A 21,120-nucleotide genomic window follows, 5' to 3' on the forward strand; every position below is an offset into this window, starting at 1 on the left:
CATCACTGACACATAAATATTGTATTGCACATTCGATATACATAAGCTCTGATCGAAAGAATAAGATGTAGCAAACCCGATTGGAAAATGCAATAGCAATAACTGTTTTCCCTTGGTTGCCAATTAAGTTTAAAATATTTAATTAATCATAAGCGGGTTTACTATGAAAGTAAATAAATGGTTTTCTTAACCAGCTGAAGCGCATCATAACACCTGGCTTTATCTAAGCTTAAACAAACTTATAAAACATGTCACCTACAGAAGAGACCAAATAATATATAACTCAAAATAAGCAAATAGCAACTCGATACAACAAAGCAGACGTTTGGGGTCTGACTCCGAAACACGCACAAAACAACACAACAGTTAAATTGTTAAAAGGAGTACTAAACACAGACAGATTTCATAATCAAACACAGAACAAAATAACAATTAAATTCACAACACCAGTTAGGCGCCTGGAATAAATATGCCGTGTATATCAGGGGGAATATTAGTGTCAAAGTGTACCCGGGCAATTTGCTCGAAAGTCATGGCGTTCAGGATCAGAATGAACGGGTTGCCTTCCTCACAAGTTACAGATGAAATTAGCAAGCCTGCGTACAGAAAATATTATTGTTTAGTTAGTAGCAGGGTTGCCATATTGGCTCTTTTGACGCCAAATTCTTCGAAATTGGCTCTTTTTATTACTGTTTGGCTCCCAAAATTTTGCTTTGGCTCTTTGGCGTTTTTTGGCTCTTTTAATGAAAATTGAATTTAATTGCATAAATAATAATCCCTAATTTAGGAAGTGTGAAATATATAATTATCTTATTACTTATAATATTCTTGTTGGTTATTTCTTTAGTAGCCAATTAATATTTTCAAACCTATCATAACAAACTTTACAACAATTTGGTTTTTTGATTTTAATATAGGTTTTACAGATGTTGAGAATATAGTGTTAAAGATGATGTACAGTTGACTCTATAGTGTTAGGTGTATATTTTGGCTTCGGAATTCATTATTTCTTGCTTTTAAACCCATTATCTAGGGTTGAATTGTAATTTTGTGGTTAGTAAAATTATTTGGCTCTTTTTGGCTCTTTTTTATTGTCATCTTGGCTTTATTTGATGACTGGGATCTGGCAACCCTGGTTAGTAGACAGGAGACGCAGTGTTTGAAACTAGACAATGGTTTCCTTATTCCTCATTCGTTTGTCATCAGACCACACTGTATATTTTGAGAGGACACGCGGACAATGCAGTGAATAATCCAATGCGTCTTATACAAGAGGCCCAAAATTTAAACTTTTTTTTATAATTGCAATACTTCAAGATGATGCTGAGCGTGAAACCGGCCAGAGCTCTTGAGCGCACAGGTTTGGAGGACCCACAGGGCAAGAAAATGCGTCTTGGGCAAAATAAAGAATTAAAATGTAGAATTTTACCTGTGTGCTACAATGAAAATATTATGTGTATATTGAATATGATTGTTCATACAGAAATAGCGCCAGCCAAGTTTGTGAACCATCGTCGATTCGTCGCGTTGCTTTCAACCGGTAACAAATCAGCGGTACACTAACGCCAGTTTTGGGGCAATGGAAAACACATAAGAATAATCTTTGCGGTAAATATTTTTTGAATGAAGGCCCACAGAAAATATTGTTTTCAATATGAAACGTCAGGATGCAAAATCGGTAGCACAGCTATACTCGTAAGTCAGCAGGCAGCAAACGGCTGTTCAGTAGCTGTTGGAACTTGGAACTTGCCAATTTTTTTATTTGTCGGCAACATGTCGCCCTTGAGCGTACAAGATTTTGAAAGGGGGCTGTATAATAGATTCTTTGAATATAATTTTCTTTTGCTTGGAGGCTGGAAAGGTCTCACAGCGGTCATTATACTGACATCCATTTATTACTTAAATTAATTTTAAGACAGGATTTTGCACGCTTATACACCTTGAAGCCAAAATTATACTTTTGGTCTAATTTACCCCCATTTGTTTAAGAAACATCTGTAAGACACATATGAAGCTTTTTTGTCAAAAACTTAAAAATCTCCACTACAAGAGAAAACACTGAATAAAGTCTACGGCTTGAGCTACAAAGAGATATCTTGTGACTTGTGAGTGGATTTCGGCAAAAATACCACATTATTACGAATTTGCGTTTTTTAGGTTCTCGAATCTCGCTATGTCTGACACTTTGACTCCTGATGAAACCAGCATGCATTTATAATAGAAAGTCCTAAATTGATCGTTGAACGTGTTAGTTTTTTTGTGATTTTTCAACAGCTGGTCAATTTTCAAACAGTGGATAAAGATAAGTGAAGTTATGGTCCAGAAATGAATTGCTTTTTCAGCAATCCCTGCTTATTTGCGTAGTTGGTTCAACGTAATAATCAGATTTTAAAAGGAATTGTTTACGCTTGTGTCGTCATAATTGGAGTGCAATTTGAAACTTCATTGCACTTCAGCTATTACAGTACTGCATTTAGGAAATAAAGCTACGGACACGATATCCAATTGTTTGCAAAATAGTTCCGGCTGACGAGGCGTAGGCTGATTAGCGATTACTTATAAGCGCAATGGAGCATCGCAGCAACCACCTAAAGCGAAGGAAAATTCCCACACATCTGGAGCCCATTGATTCTGCGATTCTTGAAAGACTGACTTCTCATAAAAATCTGAAAGGATGTAGTATAAATAGCGAACATACGTGCAAACGAAGAAGTTCAAAACGTCATAGCAACAGCAATGCCGAAAGTGGTTCAGGAATACCACATTGCTGTTCAAATCTGCGCTGTAAATGTGATCCCGGTGATTTAGATGACTGCCTTACTGATGAAGAAAGACAGAAGGAGCAAGCAATAAAATACGAAGACCCTTATCAATGGAAAGATATCAAGGACATGCCAAAAGAAATGGAAAATGGTACGTCACAAGGCCAATCTGAAGACGATGAGAGCACGATAAAATCAAAAGGTAATGTGACGGTACGTTTAAAGGCCACTGCACACCAGTAGTTAGCAACTAATTACGGTGCCTTTTAGGCCTATTGGCTAACTACCAATTGAAGTTTGTTACTGGTATAGGCCTACTGTATATAACCGTAGTAGGCTATATAGTCTGAGGGCTATTAATAACTGTGGTGTTTGTTTTGAGGAAATAGGAATTGATCTCACTGTTGTTGGAGTAAAAATTGAGGACAAAGGAGTGAAAGAACTAAAGCGACTGCAAGAATCAGGAAGCGTCGCAAATATAAGGTTAGCCTACCCGTGTACGGGTATACTACGAGTATGTACACATACTGTTGAGAGACAGCCATGAAACATTAGCAACGATAGCATACGCATTAGTTAAGTACGACAATCGAAGGCAAGGAACATTTACTTAAAGGGTGGCCAAAGATGGCCTGTCCTTCGAAGTGCATAACAAGAGCGTGCATAAGCAAAAGTACGGTGAAAAGCAGCCTTGTGTGCAGAAAGATACGTCAGCAGCATCTCGGTGTCTGGCATCGCTCAGAAAGAGTAAACAACAAACAGCGGAAGCGTTGGATAAAAAATTAAAAAAGGCTGAAGAAAGGAGAAAGGTAACTTCTTTAAACTGCCACAGTTCTCGGTTTAAATGAAAACGACCTTTTGTTTTGTTTAACGATAAAGGAGAAAATAGCGGAAAAGATGGCCCATTACAAAACTGTAGTTGGGAAGTACACGCTTCGAGCAAAACAAATGATTGATCTGGATAAGAAGAGACACGAAATAGGTATCCGGAAAATTCAGAGCCAGCTCGAGATGGCTACACAGCGAAGAGATCAATTATACGCCATAGGGGCAGAAAAGTGCAGATTGCGGAACTCCAGAATAGCCAGACTTTTGGTTAGCGCAGGTTGACGTTATAGTTATAGCACGGAGGTTCTTTAAATATGAAATATCAAGAATACGCGATTGCCTATTGAAGTACAGTATTTCTGACTTTACATAGGAGAACCGCCGAAACGCAATCGGTTTTACTTTGCCAAACAACCACAGCTACCAAGTGCCTGCAGACTTCGACTTAAACAATGAAACCAGGTTAGTTTATTTTGACTTTGAATAGTTCACCAAGAATTGGTTGCTTATCAAGATATGAGGCTATACACGGGTTGTTAGATAAGTTGGCGTCCATTTGCCGAACTTCACAGTTTATCCTGTGTATTAAAGCAGGATAATTTTCAACCCGAAGTCGTACGTTATTTCGCCGCGGAAAAGCAAAAGATCATCAGTGGGGTCACTGCAGTGTACTGTCAGCCCTAGCAAATCGCTCTCTCAAATGTCCAGGAAAAAACCAACGGTCGAGCATTTTCACGTACATCTGCCGCCAACCGCGCCTGCATCCACGGCCAAAACAACTTCTCCGTCCGCGGCTGGCGACGGGTTGGAGCCGACGTTCTTTACTAACCTCTGAACATTACTCCATAACAGCTTACAGAGATTCAAAGAGATGCTTTGCCAAACTGTCGTAGTTCAGCGCATATTATTAAAATTTATCACCGGTAGTTTTTATTATTTATAAGCTTTATTGTTCTATCCATATTGCTAAACATTCATGATAAGTCTGTTTTGCGATAAATGTATCCCTGGTTTGATTCTTGATGTCCTACATAAATGAAATCTCTCAAATGTATTTAAAACTTTCTGTAATCACTAGCTAATAAAATGACATGTATCATATGGGGAAGCCCCATGTTCAGACATTAGTGCAACAGTAAACATCATATATTTAAGGCAGATTTGTCAGTTTTTTGAGCTTTGGCCTTTCTAACGGAAAACAGTAATGCAAAAATACCAACATATTGCAAATTCGAAGTAGTTTAAAAAGTATCAATGAATGCTACATCTAAAAACAATCACAACAAAACTAAAACCGCAATAAAATAATGTATCGAGTTCATTGCAAAATGTTGCCAAATAACCTTTTTGAATGGTGTTTGAGCGGTGAGAAATTATTCCCGTGTTTAATTTGTGCAAAGATACTTCTTAGTTCGAGAATAAGTATTGCGATACCATAGCTCAGTCGGGCCATATTTTGCCAGCACACAGGCCGAATAAGGAGATGACGCAATGCCGCGGGCGGAAAAAAATCACTCAAGCGTGCCAGTGTGTGACGCAGCCGGCGAACGAGTCAACAAAAAGGAAAAGATAGCGCAGAGCAAGTTGGGTTTAATTTACAGTTTTTTCTCTGAGTAAATGTCAGATATGAGTTTAGTTTTAACTGTTTATCGTGTGGTGCCAGTTACCAGGGTTAACGATGTAAATCGCAAACTTATAAATATATACTTTATGACAAGACTACAGAAAAACAAAACTTTTGTGAGATGTGCTTGCAACTGTCACGTTTCTAGTTTAATATTCGATACTTATGTTATCAGTTTACTGAATAAGCCTGCAGGGTACCGTAACCACTAATCATAGCGTAACCTGATTCAACATATTCTACAAGTTTTCAATTTTACTGTGCTACAAGCTAAGTGGAAATACGTCAAAGATGAACGTAAATCATGAAGTCGAGTTGCTGGTACAGGAAATGAAGCGCTTGGGGACGCCAAGTACTGTGTTTCCGTTAAATTAACTTAAAAAGAAAGAAAATACTGTTACTTTGAAAAAGTTTTGTCAGAACCTACTTATGTCAGTAGAATACCTAAAATACTTATAGTATGTATTATAAGATGATCAGTTGATTTAACCCAAGACGATTCATCCCAAGGACTATTTAGCCCACAAATGTTGGTTGAGTTGTTCTGGGTTTGGTCAACATGAATTTTACTGTTCGTGGGTTGAATCAACCTAAGAACGTGTGAAAGATAAAGAATAGGTTTCTGGTTGGTCTTACCGTCGTCGTTTGTATGAATACAGAACAGTAGGCCAAAATGCAAATGCCATTACAATTGACCAGCAACATGTTGCTTTACCGACAAAGTGCTTTTGATTAACCCAGGATTCCCGTTATGATATCGACTTGTATATTAAAGATGCTGAAAACCGCTACGTTGTGAAGTTCGGCGTGCTCTTCCAAGACGACAGATGCGCTAACATATTCGAGGCGCTGGTTGGTACGCTGCGTGCTGCAAAGCGAAAGAAGATTGTGGCCTTTGAGGGAGAATTACTGCTTCAAGGAGTCCACGATAACGTTGACATCATTCTTCTGAGAGACTGATGAAGCCAACACCTTTGATACTAAACTCCGAACTTTGTATTCTCAACTTTGTAATTACAGTTAGTAGCACGAAATGGAGTCAAGTTTATCTTTCCTCGGAAAAAGCTTTTGCCGTTGTAAAACGTTTTTGTCAATTATAATCAGCTGCAAACTGCAATATTTACGCGATATATCTTTCTCCTAGTTTCCCATTCCTATGGCGTCACCATTTTTGCTTACATTCCAGCGGACAAAAAATCTGAATTTATCGTGTGAATGTATACTTTTATTATTCTTAGGAACAAATTGTTATTTGTTTTAAATTCGTAGATGTTCAGATGCAGTTTTTAACCAGCTTCCAATCTTTTTGTTAGCACTTGATGCGTTATTGTTTATTACCACAAACTATGTAGCTTATCAGGCTGCCTATACTTGTAATGTGGTCTGTTTGCAATGCAGAGCGCAAGCAATTGCTTTAGAAGATCATGTAGAAATTAGTGCAAAGTGTAACCTCGATAGACACATTCAATTAAAGTAATAAAAATTTACCCCAAGTCTCACTCCAGTTTGTTCTCTATAGACCAATCTGTAGAAAGTATTTCCAATTTGTGTAAACGCCTGTTTCGCTGTTATAAGGCCAAGTAACGGGTGATAAAAACTTGAGATATTTTCAAGATTTTGTGCAACAGGGCGTGCTTTCCGTCAGTTATATTTTGCGTTACTTTCCGCTTGTATGTTAAGCAAAAACAGTATAGGACATAAATCGTAGATCTGAGAGGGGTCAGGCCTCTCTCTCTTGTAATGGCTTTTTCTCAAAAGCAAAACGTGTTAAAAATTGGTAGACTTACAAAAAAACTCTGCATGTCGGCCCACTTGGCCTATCACTCACTTTGAAAAAGTTTCCGCCATCGCTGATATGAATTCGCGTTCATCGTAGCCTACATCTGTAAAATCACTCACCGTCGTCTTCAGACACGGCTCCTGGACGTTGGAGGAACAAAGCTTCCGAAGTCCAACATCCTTTTTCTTTCCATGTGTGGATGCGACGTTTCTTCTCCACGTCGATTTTGGTCAGCTGAAAATTAAAACTATGACGTCATTAAATGATGTGCGGTACAAGAAAGTCTAATTGTATGAAAAAGCATCCGATACCATTTCTCCAGGTGGAAGACTAAGACCACCCGACGAGTAGAAGTACTTGTACTTTCTGCCCAGGTATTTGTTGTTGATTGTCGGGTTTTCGGTTCCGGACACAAGCAGTTCGCCGGAGCAAAATATCTCGCCAAACTTCACCACTTTTGCGGCGCAATTGGTGTACGAGAGCCGCACAAGGTTTTCTTTATCACACAAGCTCTATAGACGAAACCAAGTTTGTGTTAAAAACTGGCTACTAAAGGTAGTAAAAAAGTTCAGGCAATTTCGATACGACAAGCAACTAGCCAATAACTGTTTCAATTGTTATCACGGCACAAAAAACTCTGAGTCCAAACATAAGAACTCTTTCGAAATAAAAAATAAAAAAATCACTCGCAGACTTGATGAGAAAAGCTTCTCGGCGGCTCATGCGAGAGCGTACTCACCGTGTCCTCAGTCAAAGGAAGAATGAATCTCGTCGCTCGCACAATCTTATCATCGGAGCCGAATTTGCTCCGGTAATTTTGAGGACCTTCCTCCAGATTCTCCACCAAAAACTTCTCGTAAAATCCCTGGCCCTTGTAGCAGCACATATCCAACACCACGTGACCGTCCTCTTCGAAAGCGTTGATGTAGTGATAGACGACCAACGGGTCGGTTTCGAATACAGCTGGAAACCGTTTTCCCGTCCTTTTATCGACAAGGTGGATACGGGTCTGCATGAGGTGTGATAAGAACCTTGATTATATATTCGTCTCTAGCGGTAGAGTTTTGAAATCAGGAATCAGCCCTGTTACCGTTAGCTGCAGTTTGTTGCTTCATGCTGAGGAATAAAGGACATAAATGTAACACAACGCAACAAACTCGCAGTATAGATTATCACACCTTGATCTCTGGACGCCAATCTATGCATTCGCTGTAGCTTATATGACGAAGATGAGCAATGGCCATTTTGGGAATATTCATCTTCATCGGCATCTCAATGAAGATCGCGAAATTTTGTGACATGGCGAAGCTGTGGTAATAAGACGGGCTCAAGAACCACTTTGAGTCGATACTTCCTACCACCACTGCTCTCTTCAAAACTTCTTCTAGCGGCACGTCAGCTGATAAAGGGATAAATGAAGCAAAAACCGCGATGTTGTTATCCGTCATCGTAACGTTTGTAAAGTCTGCTGTCAACCTTTTCTGAAAAAGTTTTCCCGGTAGACTCTAGCTTACCAGTACCAAAACTCTTTTTATAACTTAATCCCTTCTTTCAAAATTCATATCATGCAAATGCACACCGTGAAGATCATAGCAACAAAAATACCTTGACATGGAAGGATCTTGATCAAATTGTATCGGGTCCGGGTCGTTCCGGCGACGGAGGTGCTGAATGTGAAGACTGATCCGTCCGCATCCACCAGAGGATGAGAGGACATCAAACTGATAGGAAGATGCTTCGCCAAATCCACCTGAAATTAAACGGTTAACGGACATTTACTACATTTGTTTTGAAGAATGATGAAGAAATTTTACAATATTATTTTTGCAATTCAAACGAATTGTTCAATCAATTCACTTTTTTTACAGTCTATAGTCTATACACAGCTCAGCATACAGTAGTGCGCTTCCAAGTGCACTACTTTTGCGATATATAGTAAACTAAAAAGCAGGATATAGGATGGTAGCCTATTCCAAGGTTAACGTTTATTTTTAATTTCTCTACACTAGGATTTTTCGTTTTAGGTCTATAATTTTAAACATTTGCTTGTTTTATGTAACTTAGAATTGTTGCCTGACGAAAACATTGCCTTGGTGTAACATAAACTATTCAAACATTTTTGAAATTTAATACCAGATCTTTAAAACAATAACAAAGTTTAAAAACTGACTTTTTCTCTCGTTTTCAAGGTGACAGGGTCAATGTTTCTGGTAAAGTTGCTCTCTGTGATGGCGCAGAGGTGGCCACCAAGCGGAAGAAAATTTATGAGACAGTTGTCGGTCAGTTCCGGCAAAGACAAAAAACTCTTTAGTCTAAGATAAAAAGATTTAAATCAAAGTTTTAAGGAAATAATTCTAAAAAAACGAAAAAATTCTAACTTGCCATGATAATCCAGATTAACACCCATAGAAAAATGATATTAAAAATGTAATCTCACGTTACTTTAGCCGTTTTTAAAAGCAGCATTTGAGAGAATCCAAATATTGCTGAACAAAATTAGACATCTAACTACCTTCGAAAAATTCCATTCTTGTTGGCAGAAGTGTACAGCTCGGACACAACCACGCATCCAGCTGCTGTGTTCTTCTGCATGCTGTCACCGTGCAGCAACCGACTTGTGTAAGTGACGACGCCATTTTCAAAATGAAATCTGAAAAACAAAAGCACGCATTACGTAGGCCTACACTGCTGACAAATACTGTTACAGCTTGTGCTTTATACGATACAAATACTGGTGCAATTATTATTTATTACAGTTGTTAAACATAGGTAGACTTCATTCATTGACTTGAATTTTTTTCATTAGACGAGTAGCCCAGTTCATCACAAACTATGGTTCAAGTGCACGTACTTTCGCAAAAGTGCCATCCCGTCAAACCAATGCTTCACGCTTTCTTGCTTGAAGTGCAGAATTCCAGGCCCATTCCGGAACCAACTTCCGTTTAGCCAGTGCGGGATTTCACCTACATAGAAATAAAAATAGCTTACTGCTTTACAAAACTAGATGCTAATTTGTCGTCAAAGCAATTTCCTATTATTGGCTCAATCTTCAAAAGCGAAGTGTGATGTGATTAATGTTAATTACCGAGAAACGCTTTACAAGTTTTAGAAATCCCAATCGGTAATTTTTACCTGTTACTGTACCAGTGACTGGTTCGGGGTTTTCAACCTCCTTTGTTACTTCTAAGGTTGTTAGATGCGGGAACTTTTTAACTGAGCTTTCCATTATTTCCTGGCAGCTACAGTCGCTCCAATTGTTAGTTAAAATAAAATATGGACGATTAAGATACTTGCCAAGAAAAAGGTATACAAGAACTCAGTAAAAATATTCAACTTTTTTGAATTTGTGGTTCTCAAGTCTGCGAAGTATGATTCCAGCTCTAATAGTTGATCAGAGTTTTAGGATACAATGACCAAGCATCTGTAAATATACTGTATACTGTGAAGGCTGCAAAGGGCGTAACATTGGAATGAAATCATGAAACTATCTCATTTGTTTTAGCAAGCCATGAAACCCTCTGTACAAAACTTTTATGCGTAATCCAACGCAACCAGATTACCAATGTACGCCGAAGAGAGACAGTTTGCGTGGACCTACATTTACAAGCATTGTATAGCGGCCTATGCTATAAGTTATTCGCTGGACAGGTTTTAAGATGTTGCCTATACAATTCCATATGTCAGCCTGCTCTATTTTTTTCAGTTTGGTTTTCGACGTTAAAATGTTTAGAGTGCCACTATTTCACCGAAAACAAACGGGCGTCTAAAGCTATTTTTCATAGCTTCTTGTGATAACCTAACTTAAATGTTATAACGTCATAACATAGTAACCTAAACCTAACCTTAATCTACCTTCTAATCTAAATCTAACTCCAATGAAACCTTAAACTACTAAAACGGACTTTTTGCGTGGTCTTACTCCGAACTTAGCCGGTTATCTTTAACAACAGGCTGCGTGACCTACGTATGGTGAAATAGTCACTCTATACAATTATTAGTTGGGAAAGAAACAAACACTTTTTCCTTGCTGGTGCACATATAAACAACCTTTCGCAGTCAAAACTTGAATTCATTGCAACGCTTAAGTGATTTTATCCGTGAAGATCTTGTCAGCAGTATATTAAGAGGCTGATTTTTAATCACTGTAAAACGCACGACTCCATGTAAAGCCTGCGGTGCAATATAAATATATCAATATTTGATAGGCCCTGATGCACTAAATGTCACCTGGTTGGTAGTGGAAAACGGAACAATCGTTCATCATTCCATCGATCTAGTCTCAATTTCTTCCTTTTTAATCTTTAAAGCCTGCCATGTGCTTTGCGGATAAACCCAGATAGCCCTACATAGCTACTCCATGATTAATTACGAACCGATAAACACCAAGCATTAAAAAATACGGTCCCTATTGAAATCCAAAAAAATAACTCGACCTACAAAGACACCATTTTAAAATTTGTTTCTGCTCTGAAGATCTGTGTTGGACTTGAAGGCGTTCAAATCGATGTATTGGTTGTAGCCGTTGACGTCACCAGATACCAAGGAGCACACAAAGTGAATTATTTAACGAACAAAAACAAACTTTATTGGCCAACAAAGCAGTTTCAAACACAAATTTTATTTTGGATACAAAATTTCTCTTATTTTGAACATAAATTTACAGTGTTAATCCTTGCTAGAGAATTAGCCTAAAAGTTAAACCAGACAGTAACAGCGACAGTGGAACAAATCGTATTATATGAAGCCATATCGCAAACAACATCTATAGAAAAACACTTTGTTGGTAGAATACAGACCACTTGCTACTCTCGAAAGCGTAAAATGAAAAAATTGCGCCCATAGACATCGCATTTTATCTAAGTTTACAGTGATCAATAAATTGTCTGTTGACGTTAGTATGCAATATAGGTAATTTTCTAATTAATTTAATTGGCAGAAAAATCGCGCAGGAAAAATGTTTGCGACACCAACTTATTGAATCGTGTTAGCGGGAAAAACTGTTTAACCGTCAATGCTGGCACTAAAAAAAAACAATTTTGGTTGAATGAGGTTTAAAGGAAATTGCCAACAGCAACAAACTTATGAACAAATGAAGAGACGCTGAGTCTTTAAATTACGTGTCTACTTCCAAATTAGACTTCCAATAATCGTCCCAGGTCTGACGCAATCGGCTTTTGGTGTCTACGTCAGCAAACACGTGATCGATAGCTTCTTTCGACCAATTGAAAGTCTCCCTGCGGGAAAGGCCCAATGCACCGGCAGCTATGGAGTATTCGTTTGAGAGACTTGTAGCAAATATACCTGCGCAAATAAGACGTTAAAAGGCTGAATACGTTGAATATGAAAATACACAACATGAGCAGAGCAGTTGTATAGTTGGGTCCCAAATTTTTCCGAGAGGATTTCGCGTTGGAAGAACGTAGCGAGCGTGACAGTAGAGTTGTAGACTAACGGCGAGGGGCCACACGATTTGGGACGCTTTTTACGACAGGAAAGAATTTGTTTGTTCGTTTGAAATCGCCTGGACAAGTTTTAAATGAACTTGATTTAAATCTAAGTAGCAAGAATATTAAGTTGAACCGGGCAATGTTATAGATGAAAACCTCCCATCGTCGTGGATTTATGTGGATAGCCAACGTTATGGACAGTGCATGGACCAACGTTATGTCAAAGTTTAAGGTCTGAATGATTTCAAATTTTTTCAACGTCCCTGGCTATTCTAGATTGTTCAAGTATAATTTTTAAAATGGTAGAGAACACAGTACTTGCTGACAAATAACATATTACTCAATCAACAAGTTACACGCTGTGTATTTCGGTGATACCGATGATACCATTCTCAGGAATCATATCAAAATGTTTCATAGAATGTTTTGTAACTCATTCAAGTAATTCACCTTTGTCGTCGGTTCCAACAATGCAAGGGTGCTGGTGCTCTTGGCGCCACCAAGTGAAGTGATGCTTCGTGTGATCCTCGGGGACAGTACAAGTTTTTATATTGGACGTGACACAAACTTCTAACGGAATTCTGGAAATAATAAAAAGTTTTTCAGTAAAGCTTTCGGTTCCCAGAAATTTGGAAAGCTCTTATTACCATAATTCTAAGGCAAAATCCTGGAGCCTTCAGTACGGTCGTATCAGAATCTTTATCCCTGGGCTGAAGAAATATCTTTGCACACAGTAAACCCGGCGATGATTTCTCACCGCTCGAACCCAGGTCACTGACCTTATTTTTGTGCGTTTTTACGTTAATGTACTTTTTTAGTTTTACTGGTATTGTTTGAATTTAGAATTGCTTATTTCAACCTAAGAACAGGAGCCAGCGTCGTTAATGCCTTGCCGAAGGGCATTACAACAATGGCATGGCGCCGCCTAAAATCGATTGCGATTCTGTGCTTTATCAGCAACACCAAGTCTATATCCTCGGACTGAGTAAGTTTGTGATTCTGCTGTAAGTTAAACTTTGTGCTTGGGACCAAGTAGCTGGGTTAAGTGGTGGGACAAAACGAAGATTTTACCGTTTCTTCAACACAACATCTCTCACTCCCGGTTCATTTGATATGAAGGTGCCATGGCCAATCCGATCCGGAAGAAGTTCCAGAAGCTTCTTCGTCTCCTCTTTCTTACCTTCCACCTCAGCCATATGCACTGCAAGATGAAGATTTGCTCTTCTTGCTTGCATCATTGGAGGGATGTAATCTGCGCCGTCATTTGCATGAGGATTGCCGCTGAAATCTACACCTGTGGTGAAGCGTGGTGCGTTGATAATTATTCAACCTGAGAGCAGATTTATCGGTTGATTGTAGATTAGCGCTTAAAACTGACTACAAAAATTAACATACAAAGGGCGGATGTCATGTCAAATTTTGCACGGTGAATTACGGAAAGCTTATGTATACCCACAACTAAGTTTCCATTGGTTGAAAGTGAAAATTCTTCGGCTAATTTCACAGTTTCGTGAGCTTCCTCCACACTTTTGCTTCGATCAATGGAAGGAAGATAACGGACATCGATCCTGCATCGATCTTCATTCTCTTCCCGATATCTTTGAATAGCTAACAAAGGGATCATAACATAGCATAATCAAGTCCATACTAATACACTGGATTCTGTTATTTTAAAGCCGAAGAAACCTTTCAATTACGTTGAGTGATCTCAAGTTGTTATCATTCCGGATTAAAACTCACCATAGTCGGAATAAAGATGTCAACATGATTTGAAGCCAAAGTTAATCGACTAGCTATGAATTGTTACCTGTCAGAACAGCCTCCATATAGCTCCGTTTTGTCATTCCACTGCTTAATACATTTCTTGGTGTGCTTCGTAACTCAAGATATTTGACTTGGTCCAAAGCAAAGTCTGTTATCACGTCTTTTGTGACTTCCACCACAATCTACACAGTAAAATACCAGCTGAATCAACACCACAGAAATTTATGCGAGTTTTTAAGTTGAAAGAATTTAAACATCTGAAGCCTTGAAAAATAATATTACGTATTGGCATTACCTCAGGGCTGACAACGATTTCATGAAGTATTCGGAACATTTCAAATCCCTCCTGCATTGTTCTTCGTTCACCTTTGCCGATAATCGTTGAAGCTGGAAAGCAAAAAACAATGGGACAGTGTTACAAAATATGGCAAAAATGTAAATGTAAAACGCATGTTAATGTCACAACAAAATACAATATCCCTGTAACAACTGCACGTACCATATGAATTGTTGGTAGGCCCTCTCCTCAAGAGCTTATTCAAGGTTTCATCACTCAATGACCCATTTAGGTGAGCATGAAGTTCAATCTTTGGGAGCTCTTGACAAAATTTCAAATCAGCTAAGTCGGCCATTTTAAAAAACTAACCATAAAAATCCCACAATACCTGACAAAAGACATCAGTCAAGCTTAGGATTTGCATTAAGGGTGATTCTCAATTGCAAGGTATTAACTGTGTTTCCTACCTCTAACATATTATTTTTACTGCGTGTATTAATGCATTTACATACAAAATGATTCAAGTATAAATAGGGTTCTCCTGTATTGGTAAGAAAATAACTCCGCTGCATGATAATGAACAGTTTTACTAATCACGTTAGTGTAACAAATTCTTCTTTATCTGCAGTGCTTGAAATGTCATTACTTATTTTCCGTTATGAAATGCACATCAGCACAGAAAATAACAACAAATTGCAACAAACTTGGTCAAATTCATGCTGTTAAGCCCTACGAAGTGATATTAATAATAATGCACATCAACTTAAAGAAAAGCCACATTTATGCATCTGCTGATAAATGTATGATACTATAGCTCTGTCCTTGAAATTAGTTTATATAACGTCATATATAAATTTACCAAGTTTACACTAATTTGAAATACTCACCGCAAGAAGCAAAGAACCTTATATTTTACGTACAAATATATCTATAGCACAGGAAAAAGTAACTGAGTTAATCAGAATTGCCAGCACTGTGAGATTTCTTTTTATGTTTATGATTTTTATGAGATTTTTTTTTCTCTTTTTTGTGTTTTTTCTTCTTTGACTTTTTACTTTCTTTTTTGAACAAATCTTCATCTAAATCTGATGAAACTGATTTGCGCTTCTTACGCTTTCGGCTTTTTCTAGCGTCTGTGGGGCTTGGGCTGCGTTTTCGTTTGCTTTTAGGGTGTCTTGTGTCCCAATTTCTGGAAACGCTCAGCTTTCCATGGAATGTGTTCCGGTATTTTGAAACTGTCCGTTCAGATGCAGTAAAATCACAGTCAGCATTATAAAATCTTCGTGCTCGGTCTTTAAACACGTGCAAGAAGTTACAGCTGTTGCCTCGAGGACAGACGCGATTATTAAAATGCATTCCACAAATTGCTCCTTTCCAACTTTTAATATTTATGAATTCACATGAAAGGCACCTGCCGCCGTAAAAACGTCCATTTAACTTTTCAAAAGCATGCACCGCGTCTTCCTCCGTCTGATATTGAACATAAACGTTGCCACGCAAATGGTTCTCTCGATTGCAACACACTTTGAATTGAACAACTTTTCCGTACGTTTCTAATTCAGGTAAAACGTCGTCAGAAAATTCAACAAACTCATCGTACAAATCAGCTTCTGAATGCTCTAGGGCAAGGTCATTTTCATCGCCCTGAGAGCTGCGTTTGGCGCGTTGCATTATGTCAAACGCAAATGTGTTAAACATTCCACGAAGGAGAATCGTATTGGTCCGAGATGGCTTCTCATGCAGCCTTGAACAAAAGTCACCAAAACGACATGATCCAACTTTGTCATAAAATTGACAAGGCACTCTATTATTGTTAGTTCGTAGTGTGCAAGGCCGTGCAGTAGATGTTGCGGGGGTGGTAGATAACACAGCTTTAACTGAACTGACATCAGTTTTCTTGGAAGTCACATCACCTGACACAGATTGAGGTTCATATGGGTTACGCCACTCACTGGCCTCAGCATCTATTTGGTCAAGCAACTTGGCAATTGCAGCATTTTTTACCTCCTCATCAACTCGAACTGTTTCTTGCTCTTTACTCTCATCTTGGGGAGTTGGAGAAACTTTGCCACTGTCATTTGACGCACAAGTTTCTTGTGAATTTACTTTGTTCGCTTGAACACCAGTTTTCAAATCATCTTCACGATTCAATGACAAGGTTACACTGTTGCTAGTTTTTTTCATTCCTTGTCCCGTAAGAAGAGGTGGCTCAGTGAAATACTGACGATAATCAATTACTTTTCTTGGAGGCGAAGTCGATTCATCAACTGAGCTTTCTTCAGAAAGCGAAGTTTCTTGTGAAACATCATGTAATTTTCCATCACGTTTGAAAGCAAGTGCTTTACGTTTACAAGATCGTTTGATCTTTTTGATCAACTTCCTCCGTTCTTTATGTTTCAGTTTAATTGCTGATTGTAATATCTTATTCCAGTCTAGTTCAGTTTTGAACACTTTTTGGTAATTCATGTTGACAACAAGAGTTACACAGAAACACACACTACATGTGACACGCTTCTACACATCATTGCCTACTCACAAAACAGAAAATTACAGTCAGGTACACAGGGAAAAGGTGACTCATAATGTTCCAAAATTTAGCTCTGCTGGCTAAATAACAGACATAATTGCTTAATGAAAAAATTTTTGGCAAATGAATGTCTGTACATTGTCTAAAAACGTCCATACAGAAAGCTTTCAGACAATGGTACTTTTTGTAGCCAGGTGTTCAATTGCGTTCCGCTCAAAAAATATCTCGGTACAACACATATATATATTCACAAAACATTTTGAATTACGAAAGCCTGGACCAAAGATTGGAAATTTTTACCATTTCGAACATCTTTATCCAAACAAACAAAATATGATATGCCTTAAAATAGTCCACTTCCCTTGAAAGTTGTCATCTGATTGTGCACTTGTATCATACACTAGACCCCCTAAATGTTATTACAAATTTATCTATTTCCAAATATTTCAAAAACTATTTATTAGCCACTTGAATAATTTCCATCCAATCACATGTATGCTGGTTCAATTTTGAATCAAGGCAAAAGGAGCAAAGTGTAAAATGAAATGCTAAGTCCAAGGTGCATAGCTTTCAAATCGCTATGAAGTAAGAACCATGGAACATATTTTCAACAGTTTTTTATCGCCTAAAAGAATTCATATGGCACTCACCTGAGCAAAATATTTACAATCTAATGCCCAGAACACTTGTAATTTAAACAAAAATCAAAGTGGGTCGAGCAGTTATGGCACGAGCATTTTCCTGTGAAATAAGGTCTAGTGCAGAATAATATCACATATATTTGTGACAAACCTGATATAGGTTACTCAACTAACCAGTGTATGAACACCCTGCTACCCAATGGTGATGACACAATTACTTTGAGTTTAACATAGCTTACTGTGAGACTGTGTGCTGACAGACAGATGTATTGTGCATTTTTCACTTCTGCACTAGCAACAAGACTAGTGTTTTGAGTTTACCTAGCTATTAATTTAACTATAGGAAAGGCACGTTAAATTATGCTTACTGTGGAATTATAGCCCGTTGTTCGTACCGGAAGGCGGCCCTCATCAATTAATCAATCGTTTTATTTTTATTTTTCGTAAACAACTTAATCGCATCACGAATAGGCCCAGCCTATGTCAAACATTTATGTAACGCGCCAGCACACTCATGTACCATCTGTGCCAGGATCTGTGCACTGTGTAGCACATTATTCCATGAATGCACGGTAACCTAGTGGATCGAAGCCTGCAGTGTACAGTACACTAGCTACATGCAAAAATCCGTAAAAAAAATTAAAAGCTGCATCACAACAAAAAGTTTCATGTATCGATAGCTGTTTTATATTTCAATCATATTATTTTTTGTCAAAAGCGCTGTGGAGACGAAAAATCAAGCCAGTTTCACCCGGTTCGTCTGCTTTCCGCCCATTAAAATGGGTGAAAATGCGGTAATATTTTCCCATTGGAGTGGCAGGAAGTATGCCTTTCTTAGCACGAGCCAATGAATACGAAAAAGTGGCAAAGCCGAAAAGGCTTAAAACGTGCTCAAAAATAATCAAGGTAATAATCGCTGATAACAACTAGCACGGCCACTAAACCTATAATTAGTTAAATCCAAAAAACAAAAGTTGAAAAAAGTGAAATTAAGCAGATTAGCAGGTGATGTGTTGAAGTCTTTAAAATACTAATTAAAGTTCTTATTCGTTCTGCTGTAAAATAAGTCGTAGCTAGCTAAATAAGCTAAAATAGTAAGTAAAACATTCCAAACCCTGGTTAACAAAGTAAAAAATGCTGCTATAGCTATGGTTCTTGTTGACTCTGCAATTGCAGCCCTGATTCAAACAATTTATTACAGGATATTTTTCCGTGTATTATTTTACTATTCGGCAAAAAAAAAACATCTTTAAATCTTTTGTGAACGTTCGACTAAACCACAGATTATGGTGGACAATGGATACTTTCGGGCACCAAGTCGGACCATAAGCAGCCAGACCAGTGCACGCTGGGAACATTGCAAATCCATTACAACCTAAAGGGAGCCAGCCAGCTCACTGTAAAGAAGTTTACTAAGAGTGAGGGGTACTACGCCATTGCCCAACGTCCAAGTGTCTGTACTAAAAATTAATTTCCCTGCAAGTTAAATAGTCAAAGCATTAAACTTGCAGTCTTCGATGACCGCAAGGTCTTTCGCCGCCCCACACCAAGCAACTGTTAATTTTTGTTATGGTAGGATGATGGTTTTCCTCGGAATGACAAAAGTCCTTTGAGTTTTCCTTTGAATGGCGAAAAATAAATTCTCTCTCGTTAAGGCTTTAACTAGGCCTACACATATCTATGTATGCTTAGGCTAGCCTATATTGTGATAGTTCTAACAAATCGCTGGATTACCTTATCTGATAGGCCAACTTATGAATATTGTCTGGTATTATAGACTATAGGCCAATATACTTACTAGGTTTACAACACTTCGTATATTTTGTGAAAATCACTTGGATCAACATCTTTTGAAAATATGAGAGTGCAAGTTCATCTTGAAAAACTTTTTGTGCCTGCTGTTGAAGTTGAAGTGAATTCATCATGTACGATGGCCAAGTTTGCTGGACTTCTCTTTAACAACAATGTTTTGCCGTCTGCTTTAAAGTCATCGATTTATTTGACACGAAATGGTCTTTGTGCCAAAGATGATGATATATTGGTCCAAGGAGATTACATTGCTGCCCATGTAAGACTTCGTGGAGGCAAGGGAGGATTTGGATCGATGCTTCGGGCTCTCGGATCACAAATTGAAAAGACAACGAACATGTAAAGTTTACTAATATCTAGTATCATAGCGCTTACGTTACCAGGTTGTTATTTTTAATATGGTGTTAGTTAATGTAACACAATAGTTATTTCTTTGCATGTACGGACGCAAAATTGATAATTGTGTTTGAAATTATAATTGTGGATTTGTTTTTCAGGGAGGCGTGCAGAGACCTCAGTGGAAGAAGGATGCGGGATGTAAATAACGAGAAAAAAATGATGGAGTGGATTAAAAAGAAAGCGGACAACGATAGAAAGAAAGAACAAGAAAAGTATGAAACATTTTCTCACGAATTCTTCGTATCTTTGAATCATTTGCCAGTTTTTGAAACACTTTTTCCATCACTTACAGAATTGAAAAGTTAGAAAAGCAACTTCAACGTCCGAAACACTATTTTAATGATCCCGATTATGAGCGCAAGTTGGAAGAAGCAACAGATAATGTGGAAGATGCTTTAAAGAAAGGACTCACTGCACAGAAGCGAAAAGCAGAGAACCTTCCATCAAGGTAATGACTGATGAATATGATCGTTGTCATGGATACAATACCTCTTCAATCTTTTTCATCTCTATCAAACTTCTAAATTTCCAGCTCCAAAATGAAATCTTCTGTGGATGTAAAAAGGAGCAAGTTATGGTTTAGTATAAACGACTCCACTGATTCCTCCTCTGATTCTGATGGTGAAGACATCAATCCAAGATTATCCATGAAGCAAGGTAATGGGTTTCCAGAATCAAGTTCATCTTTACAAGATGAATCCTTTTCCACCAGCATAAACACCGATTCTTCCAAAACGGAAGATAATGAAGTGATCTCTGCTCCTCCACAAAAAGAACAGAGCATTCTGAAAGAGACTTCCGCCAAACTTCCTGCCCATGAAGAGGATATCAGCCAGGATGGTGATGAAGCAAAGAGAAGTCATGAAGAAAAGTCCAGTGATGATGCATCAGCAGCAGGTGATGACCCAACTAGAACTTCTACCCCTGATAAAGAAGATGAAAAAAAGCAGGACATTTCTGATATTGATCTCTCATCCTTCAACAATGTGGAGGAATTAAAATCTTTGGGTCCGGAAGCGTTGAAATCTGCTTTGATTGCTCGTGGTATGAAGTGTGGGGGAGATTTGACACAAAGAGCTGAGAGATTATTTTCCGTTAAAGGATTAAATAAAGATGAAATCCCAACGTCACTTCTTGCAAAGAAAAAATTGTTATGATTTTAAAGCTTTTTGACGATGACTAATATTTTCATTGCTGCCTAAAATTGTAAAATATTACGATGGTCTTACTGCACAATATAACGATGGTTTTTAAAACAGAAT

At 38.1% G+C, this 21,120-nt stretch overlaps 6 protein-coding genes across 7 annotated transcripts; 3 read left to right on the plus strand and 3 right to left on the minus strand.

The window, feature by feature from the left end:
- Positions 1 to 35: 35 nt before the first annotated feature.
- Positions 36 to 10,471, minus strand: LOC143468874 (beta,beta-carotene 15,15'-dioxygenase-like). Its single transcript, XM_076966338.1, has 10 exons — positions 10,127 to 10,471; positions 9,846 to 9,957; positions 9,507 to 9,644; positions 9,165 to 9,306; positions 8,600 to 8,744; positions 8,173 to 8,393; positions 7,734 to 8,003; positions 7,306 to 7,506; positions 7,114 to 7,228; positions 36 to 596 (listed from the first exon to the last, which is right to left on the minus strand). Exons 1-10 carry the CDS (start codon positions 10,218 to 10,220, stop codon positions 451 to 453), a joined length of 1,584 nt encoding a protein of 527 aa, XP_076822453.1. The 5' UTR covers positions 10,221 to 10,471; the 3' UTR covers positions 36 to 450.
- LOC143468875 (uncharacterized) lies at positions 2,478 to 4,691 on the plus strand. 2 transcript variants are annotated; one of them, XM_076966340.1, is made up of 6 exons: positions 2,478 to 2,964; positions 3,152 to 3,245; positions 3,379 to 3,571; positions 3,642 to 3,857; positions 3,964 to 4,052; positions 4,185 to 4,691. In XM_076966340.1, the coding sequence occupies exons 1-6, from the start codon at positions 2,568 to 2,570 to the stop codon at positions 4,423 to 4,425; spliced, it is 1,230 nt and encodes a 409-aa protein (XP_076822455.1). In that variant the 5' UTR covers positions 2,478 to 2,567; the 3' UTR covers positions 4,426 to 4,691. The 2 variants fall into 2 exon arrangements, with proteins under 2 accessions (XP_076822455.1, XP_076822454.1); XM_076966339.1 differs by having other exon boundaries at positions 2,479 to 2,964; positions 4,182 to 4,691.
- On the plus strand, positions 5,386 to 6,713 carry LOC143468879 (costars family protein v1g158749-like). Its single transcript, XM_076966343.1, has 2 exons — positions 5,386 to 5,566; positions 5,990 to 6,713. Exons 1-2 carry the CDS (start codon positions 5,506 to 5,508, stop codon positions 6,172 to 6,174), a joined length of 246 nt encoding a protein of 81 aa, XP_076822458.1. The 5' UTR covers positions 5,386 to 5,505; the 3' UTR covers positions 6,175 to 6,713.
- Positions 10,472 to 11,553: 1,082 nt separating the features above from the next.
- Positions 11,554 to 14,841, minus strand: LOC143468211 (N6-Methyl-AMP deaminase-like). The gene is made up of 7 exons (XM_076965250.1): positions 14,705 to 14,841; positions 14,501 to 14,592; positions 14,249 to 14,387; positions 13,894 to 14,049; positions 13,513 to 13,735; positions 12,892 to 13,022; positions 11,554 to 12,295 (listed from the first exon to the last, which is right to left on the minus strand). The coding sequence occupies exons 1-7, from the start codon at positions 14,835 to 14,837 to the stop codon at positions 12,108 to 12,110; spliced, it is 1,062 nt and encodes a 353-aa protein (XP_076821365.1). The 5' UTR covers positions 14,838 to 14,841; the 3' UTR covers positions 11,554 to 12,107.
- A 29-nt stretch (positions 14,842 to 14,870) lies between these two features.
- Positions 14,871 to 18,141, minus strand: LOC143468209 (uncharacterized). Its single transcript, XM_076965248.1, has 2 exons — positions 17,660 to 18,141; positions 14,871 to 17,418 (listed from the first exon to the last, which is right to left on the minus strand). Exon 2 carries the CDS (start codon positions 16,946 to 16,948, stop codon positions 15,437 to 15,439), a length of 1,512 nt encoding a protein of 503 aa, XP_076821363.1. The 5' UTR covers positions 16,949 to 17,418; positions 17,660 to 18,141; the 3' UTR covers positions 14,871 to 15,436.
- A 1,012-nt stretch (positions 18,142 to 19,153) lies between these two features.
- Positions 19,154 to 21,119, plus strand: LOC143468210 (splicing regulator SDE2-like). Its single transcript, XM_076965249.1, has 4 exons — positions 19,154 to 19,798; positions 19,957 to 20,070; positions 20,151 to 20,306; positions 20,391 to 21,119. The coding sequence occupies exons 1-4, from the start codon at positions 19,509 to 19,511 to the stop codon at positions 21,013 to 21,015; spliced, it is 1,185 nt and encodes a 394-aa protein (XP_076821364.1). The 5' UTR covers positions 19,154 to 19,508; the 3' UTR covers positions 21,016 to 21,119.
- The last annotated feature ends 1 nt before the right edge of the window (position 21,120 follows it).

Source organism: Clavelina lepadiformis, chromosome 8 (genome assembly GCF_947623445.1).
Source record: "Clavelina lepadiformis chromosome 8, kaClaLepa1.1, whole genome shotgun sequence".
NCBI lineage: Eukaryota > Metazoa > Chordata > Ascidiacea > Aplousobranchia > Clavelinidae > Clavelina > Clavelina lepadiformis.

What these genes read in the sequence shown, in the direction of transcription:
- LOC143468875 (XM_076966339.1), top strand. Translation starts at nt 2,568, where the DNA reads ATGGAGCATCGCAGCAACCACCTAAAGCGAAGGAAAATTCCCACACAT. An exon ending in GAGCACGATAAAATCAAAAG is followed by an intron (nt 2,965 to 3,151) that starts GTAATGTGACGG and finishes TTGAGGAAATAG; the next exon opens with GAATTGATCTCACTGTTGTT. An exon ending in CCAGAATAGCCAGACTTTTG is followed by an intron (nt 3,858 to 3,963) that starts GTTAGCGCAGGT and finishes GACTTTACATAG; the next exon opens with GAGAACCGCCGAAACGCAAT.
- LOC143468879 (XM_076966343.1), top strand. Translation starts at nt 5,506, where the DNA reads ATGAACGTAAATCATGAAGTCGAGTTGCTGGTACAGGAAATGAAGCGC. An exon ending in GAAGCGCTTGGGGACGCCAA is followed by an intron (nt 5,567 to 5,989) that starts GTACTGTGTTTC and finishes TGTATATTAAAG; the next exon opens with ATGCTGAAAACCGCTACGTT.
- LOC143468874 (XM_076966338.1), bottom strand. Translation starts at nt 10,220, where the DNA reads ATGGAAAGCTCAGTTAAAAAGTTCCCGCATCTAACAACCTTAGAAGTA. An exon ending in AGTCACTGGTACAGTAACAG is followed by an intron (nt 9,958 to 10,126) that starts GTAAAAATTACC and finishes ATTTCTATGTAG; the next exon opens with GTGAAATCCCGCACTGGCTA. An exon ending in CCTTGAAAACGAGAGAAAAA is followed by an intron (nt 8,745 to 9,164) that starts GTCAGTTTTTAA and finishes GTTTAATTTCAG; the next exon opens with GTGGATTTGGCGAAGCATCT.
- LOC143468211 (XM_076965250.1), bottom strand. Translation starts at nt 14,837, where the DNA reads ATGGCCGACTTAGCTGATTTGAAATTTTGTCAAGAGCTCCCAAAGATT. An exon ending in AAATCGTTGTCAGCCCTGAG is followed by an intron (nt 14,388 to 14,500) that starts GTAATGCCAATA and finishes TTTACTGTGTAG; the next exon opens with ATTGTGGTGGAAGTCACAAA. An exon ending in TATGGAGGCTGTTCTGACAG is followed by an intron (nt 14,050 to 14,248) that starts GTAACAATTCAT and finishes TCCCTTTGTTAG; the next exon opens with CTATTCAAAGATATCGGGAA.
- LOC143468209 (XM_076965248.1), bottom strand. Translation starts at nt 16,948, where the DNA reads ATGAATTACCAAAAAGTGTTCAAAACTGAACTAGACTGGAATAAGATA.
- LOC143468210 (XM_076965249.1), top strand. Translation starts at nt 19,509, where the DNA reads ATGAGAGTGCAAGTTCATCTTGAAAAACTTTTTGTGCCTGCTGTTGAA. An exon ending in ATTGAAAAGACAACGAACAT is followed by an intron (nt 19,799 to 19,956) that starts GTAAAGTTTACT and finishes TTTGTTTTTCAG; the next exon opens with GGAGGCGTGCAGAGACCTCA. An exon ending in AGAAAGAAAGAACAAGAAAA is followed by an intron (nt 20,071 to 20,150) that starts GTATGAAACATT and finishes CATCACTTACAG; the next exon opens with AATTGAAAAGTTAGAAAAGC.